The sequence below is a fragment of the Eretmochelys imbricata genome, chromosome 8 (genome assembly GCF_965152235.1).
Source record: "Eretmochelys imbricata isolate rEreImb1 chromosome 8, rEreImb1.hap1, whole genome shotgun sequence".
Lineage (NCBI taxonomy): Eukaryota > Metazoa > Chordata > Testudines > Cheloniidae > Eretmochelys > Eretmochelys imbricata.
The window spans coordinates 41,886,699-41,892,917 of record NC_135579.1 but is presented as its reverse complement, the minus strand read 5'-3'; the positions used below and the strand labels follow the sequence as shown (position 1 = coordinate 41,892,917).

Below are 6,219 nucleotides of genomic sequence, written 5' to 3'. Positions count from 1 at the left end.
TGATTGCTTTGGTGCACTTAAGTTGTATTATAAGACAAATTCACAACCAGCCTAATATTTTGAGTCTCCTGGATGGGCCAAGGGAGGCGAAAACTCAAGGCACAGATTGGAAAAGGAATGTCCCTTACTCTTGTTCTCAGCTGGCAGGAATTATTTCATCATTTATTATTTGTATGTTCATAGCACCTACAAACCCTAGTCATGGATAAGGACCCCATTTTGCTAGGCACTGTACAAACAGGCCACAAACAGCCAATTCCTACCCCAAAGAGCGTCACAAGATACAAACAAGGCTGCCTTAGAAGAACATGCCCAAGTCCTGCCTCTGGACACCAGAAACAGATTGTTAGGGGTGGAGGGAAAGCCTTCCCTAGTGGTTAGAGCTTTGGGGTTCAGGAGAGCTGGTCTGATTCTCTGGGTAACCTTCAGCATGTCACTTAACTCCCCAGCCTCAGAAAAGTTTTTAAACATGGCCACAGGCTCCTTCCAACTGCTGCCTATGCCTGCAGCTGCCAGCAGAGAGAGTCCCTGCAGAGCCCTGTGCCTGGGTCCAGGCCAGTAGGAGCAGCACTGCATGGGCATCGCCACATGGGGGCACACTGCACCCAGGAGGGCATGGAATGTGGCCTGGGACTTGCAGAGCCCCAGACCTTGGATGATATTCTGGGTGGTTTTGGGTGACTGGGAACAGTGAGGAGATGCTCCCCTTCATTCCAGAGGAATGAGATCTACAGGGGGCCTGAACTCCCCTGATCTGCCGTTGCAGGGTTGCCATACACTGTGTGTACTGCATCAGTGAGACCATTACCAGACACTGTGTCCCTTCTGGGGCCCACACTTCTACAAGGCTGCTGAGAAACTGAAAGGATTCGGAGAAGAGTCATGAGACTGATCTGAGGTCTGGCAATCCTGCCTGTGAGTGAGAGAGAAATTCAGCTCAATCTCTTTAGCTGATCAAAGAGAAGAAGGTTAAGAAACCACTTGATTATGGACAACAAGTACCTTGATGGGCAGATGATTTCTGAGAAAAGAGGGCTCTTAATTCTAGCAGACACAGGCAAAATGAGAGCCAAGAGCAGGAAGATCAAGCTAGATAGACTCAGACTGGGAGAAAGTGGCAACTTATTTACAGTGAGGGTAAAACACCTTCTCAAGGGCTGTGGTGGATTCTTCCTCAGATGAAATCTTTCCATCAGGAGGTGGTGTTTCTTTCGAAAAGCTATGCTGTAGGTCAAGCAGAAGCTATAGGCAGTAGCTGGATGAAATTCCATGGCACGTCTTCTACAGCAGGTCAGACTAGATGCCCTAATGGCCTTACAATCTATGAATCTATAATCCTGGCTAGCTGGCTGTTCCAGACAGCAGGGCAGACCACCTTTTCCTGTGGTTGACCCTCACAAGCCTCCCTTAGGGGAAGGAGCCATCATTTAGGGTTGTGCTGCTTCTGTTCTTCTGCTGGGGGGCTGGGGTCTAAGCTGTTGACATGCCCAAAGATCTCTTGCAGGCTGAGTTCCTTCCCCGAGGCTGGAATGCCCTTGTGCCGGATAAACCGGGCCTTCCTGGCTTCAGCATACAACTCCAGAAACCCAGGCCTGCTGTGCATGGATCTGAGGTGGCTGCTGTCGGGGGCATAGGCATCTGTATCAGAGCTTAGCTTCTCATGGCCAAGGGAAGGCTTCCTTCTCCCTGTGCAGCTAGCTTCTGCTGGGGGGCTTGGGCATGGTGTCACTGCCATCCACATCGCTGGCCTCTGACTGTCCATGGGGAAGCACTGTGGGGCCTGTACCCAGCTCTCCTTGGCTGCTGGTTTCTTCCTGCTCTGCCAGATTGGCAGAGATGTTCAGCCGCCTGGCGATGGAATATCTGAGGTCAGACAGGTTGATGTCTGGGATGGAGCTTGCAGCTTTAGCCTGGGTGCATGTTGAAGTCGATCCATGCCTTCCAGAGGACTCCTGTTCTGCATCATCCAGGATGTCACCGTTGTGTGTCTGATGCTGCAAGGGTGATTGGGCTGCCCGTGTGGGTCCCTCCATCTTGGGCAAAGTACTTCGCGGTGCTCTATAAAGGAGGGAAGAGAGAGGGGTGGAAACCTGTGCAGTCACTGACCAGCGGCTCTCCCTTAATCACCTCCCTTTGCTTGCCATCCTGACCCCAGTGCCCATGACAGAGCCCAGCTGCTCTGCCCACCCATCGTGCTTAGCTGCTCTGCCACGTGAGGCTACTTCACAGAGCCATGAGCACAAGTGTATACCTGGCGTGGGTCACTCCTCTCCCTCACACCTGCCCCTTCTGCAGCGAGAGGGAGACCCTAGTGCACCAGGCTGCAGCCCCCTTTCCCGCTCCTCTAGAACCTTCTCCTCAGGTTCTGGCTGCACTTCTCCCCGCACCTCCTACACTATGCACACCCCATCCGTGGCCCCACAAAGTCACTAGACCTCTTTGCCACTACCTCCTGGCGCTGGCCACAGTGGCCGTCCATTGCACCAGGAGGAGGTTGTTGGATGAGGAGGTGCTCTGCACCTGTGGGGCATATTTCTATTCCTCCCTCAGGTCACAACTCTGGGCAGAGTTCCTCTGGGCCACATCTGCTGGCTCCCTCAATGCCTTAGAGGAGCAGTGGGTGCTGTCCAGGGTTCTCTGCTCGCTGTCCCTCTCTGGCTCCCTGCTTATGATCCTGTGACCCTCACTCCCATCCTTGTTTTTCATTAGTTGTCTCCCGCATTCACTTGAGTGCTGGATCCAGTAGCTCCTCCCCTTAGGCTTTGGGAGGGACCTTCAGCTGTGGGCAGGTTTGTGCCCAACCACCTTTCCAGGACTTCAATAGGTGCTCTGCCAGGTGAGTCCAACAGGACTCCTCCAGCCATGATTCCTGGTGCTCATATATATGGGCTGGGCATTGCTCTCTTTGGCCCAGACAGGCCATATTTTTCCAGTAAAAAAAATTCTTTCAAAAAATGGGAACCTATAGGCAACAAGCACACATGTTTTTGCAAAGCGAGTTTGTGTACAGTGACATTTTTCATTGTTTGGAAAAATATTGAAGTGAAAAATGTATTTAAAAAGTACCAACATTTTGGGGTATTTGCTACATTTTTTGTTTCAAAATTATTGTAAAATGCCCACTTAGTATATTTTACTCTCTCCCTGCCGTTTTTTCACTGAAACAAAGGAGGAACAGGTTAAAAATGAAAAGAAAGTGAGAAAATAGCACATTTTTTCACTTCATTACTTTTTGCACTGGCAAATATGAGAAAAGAAACAAAAAATGGAAAACCTGGGGTGTGTGAAATGTGGTAAGTGTTTTTCCTCTTTCTCCCCTTTCCCCTCCATTTCCCTTTGTCTTGTCACTGAGTGTGACAGATTAAATAACATCAAGGGTTTGTTTCTTGTCACTTTGTGCTGTCTCTTTTCCTTTTTTCCTCTCTGTAACTTCAAAACACTCTCAAGCTTTGGCAGGAGCTCAGTTTGCCCTTTGCTGCTCTGTCCCTTACCAAAATCAGGGAAGTTTTGAAATTAGCGAGCAGTAAAAGGAAAAATGCTACAGGAATGAGTAACAAGCGGCTATGCCTCCACCCTGCTCTTTCCACGTTATTACAGTTATTGCATTCAATGGCAATGGGGGGGGGGGGGGAAGGGAGCAACACAAATTTGAAATGTCAAAAATCCAAAATTTTGAAGTTTTAAAAATTCAAAAATTTTTGAAAACTGTCATGAAATTTAAAAAAATATATAAAATAACCATGGTTCCATTTCACACCCTGTGATAAAGGGACAATGTCACCATTTCAACATGTTTTTCCAAGTTCTGACCAGTTCTGTTAGTCAGTAGGTGCCATCAGAAGCTGGTTTCATGTGTGGCTAACCTCCCACAGGACAAGACACTCAGCCTGGGATAACCTTGTCCAGTCTGAGAGTTACCCTCTGCTCCCTTTACCCCGTCCTGTGATGGGCATCTCCAGCCATAGGCTGCTTAGCATGTTTGTAACCATCTAACTCCCTCTTGTCACCCATCCCCATCCACCCTGAGGCTTACCCTGCCCAGGGGCAGGAGATGCCTGCAGCACTCAGTACAGTCGTCACCCCTGCCTGGTTGGGCGCTGAGGTTTAATGGACATTTGTGTGTGGCGAGTGACTCTGGTTGCCAGGCTGCAGAGGAAGGTTACATTACACACATCCTTACCTCAGTTGCTCCGCTTGGCTGTTGCTGTGCTGCTGCCCTGACGAAGTGGGGAGCGTGGGCAGAGCTGGCTTTTTACCAACCTCCTGGGAGAGGTCCCCTAGAGTGACATGGGCCTTCTTCCGGGAATTGCATAAGACATGAGCAAACACTGATCACTAATCATGGAGAACACTGGGGAGCAGCGCAGGAGAGCCTGGGGCCACCCCTAGAAATGCACAGCTACCAAGGCACTGCTGAGGGCCAGGCTGGCTGGCTGGAAATCTTACCATCCATTTCGCCCTTCCTTTTGGCTACCTCCACACGCTGTGTGCAATCCTCTCTTGTCACTGGGCCTTTCACCTGTGTCTCCCACCCTCAGCTGTGTGTTTTCTCCCATGCTTCCCCCAGCCACTTGGCACAGCCATCTAGTTTTCCCCTGCAAAGTGCTCTCTCCTCCTTAAAACCCAGCTGTTCACGCAGTCCTAGCCCTCCCCATTCTCAACATCAAGCCTCTCCATCTTGGGCCTGATCGTTTGCCTGGGCAGTCTGACAGTGCCTTTGGGCACTGGCTTAGTCAATGTTTGCAAAGAGGCATGCACAGAAGCAATTTTGAAATCAAGTGATAATTCATAACTAAACCCAGACACTTATGCCAACCGTGTATGCCACCAATGGTGTCATGAACAAACTTCCCAAATAAATCCAACTACAGTATAAAAGATCTAGCAAACTTACTGTCACCACCAACCCACCATGTCCCTGTCTTCACTTGGTCTGGCGACAACCTAACTGACAGCCACATCTTCCAGAAACATTGCCTCCTCTTTCCGCTTACACCCCTCAGCAGCTTAGAGTGCTGCAAAAATGCCGTAATGTGGAAATGCAAAGGCTGTGTGAGCTGCTCGTACACCTAACTTAGGAATAGGAGTACTTGTGGCACCTTAGAGACTAACCAATTTATTTGAGCATGAGCTTTCGTGAGCTACAGCTCACTTCATCAGATACATGTGTGATACAAGTGAGCTGTAGCTCACGAAAGCTCATGCTCAAATAAATTGGTTAGTCTCTAAGGTGCCACAAGTACTCCTTTTCTTTTTGCGAATACAGACTAACACGGCTGTTACTCTGAAACCTAACTTAGGAATGGAATTGATATTGACACAGGCAAGTTCCAGCATAGAAGACAGGCAAGTGCGGTACAGCTACGCAGCACAGACACCAATACCAAATATCCAGTGGCTCTTTAACTGGCCCTTTCTGCGGGTTGCCTCACAGATTCTCTCCTTCACTCGCACTTCCCCCACTGCTTGGATTGCTGAGTTTGCTGCTGGGCAGGATCTCTCCTCACTGCATGTCTAATTTTGGAGGGTTTCTTTGTAATTCATGCTGGGCTGGGGGCTCTATTTGGAGGAGATGGGAAGGGAGCCTCACCTTGTTGCAGTCTCTGTATCTCCCTCTGCTCTTTGATCATTGAATTCATGTGGTAGGGTCGTGCTTCCTCTAAGTCCTGCAGCCTATGGCTGAGCCGGGCTTCAACCTGCTTGACATCCTGTCTCTCCAGCTCCCAGTGCCTGGATGGGTCTCCCTCTGCCATAGGTGTTTTCGACTGATGTATGATGCCGACAGCTGCTCCCCTCGTAGGCTGGAAAGCCCCAGATAAGAGCACAGCACCATGGAAGGGACCTGTCAAGGCTGATTCCCCATGCTGGCACTTTGAGTGCAGAAGGTGGGGGCCTGCAAGGGTTCTAAAAATTAATACTGGCCACTCCAGGCTTGTATTAAACTCCCAAGGTTACAGCTTCTCTCTGACCCTGGATGGGTAGATGCTGCCACCACCCAAGTGCAAAAAAAAAAAGAAAACCCTTTTAGACCCAGGAAGGCGCACTTGGGAATTCCTCCCTGTCAGGTACCTTCAAGCCCTTTCACCACCCCCCTGCAGGGAAGAGCTGAGAAAGAAGTCAAAGGAAATCAGCTGTTGCCACCAACTAATTAAACAACGTGCACAAACCTCTTAGGACACAAAAATCCTAATCCTGTTCTTAAAAAAGGTAAATTTTATT

The 6,219-nt window shown here is 49.5% G+C and overlaps 1 protein-coding gene across 1 annotated transcript; it reads right to left on the bottom strand.

Moving 5' to 3' along the window:
• Window positions 1-1,423: 1,423 nt before the first annotated feature.
• Window positions 1,424-5,753, bottom strand: CCDC190 (coiled-coil domain containing 190). Its single transcript, XM_077824780.1, is given in 4 exon segments — window positions 1,424-1,708; window positions 1,710-2,058; window positions 4,181-4,310; window positions 5,591-5,753. Coding segments are annotated over 4 exon segments (927 nt in total).
• Window positions 5,754-6,219: the final 466 nt, after the last annotated feature.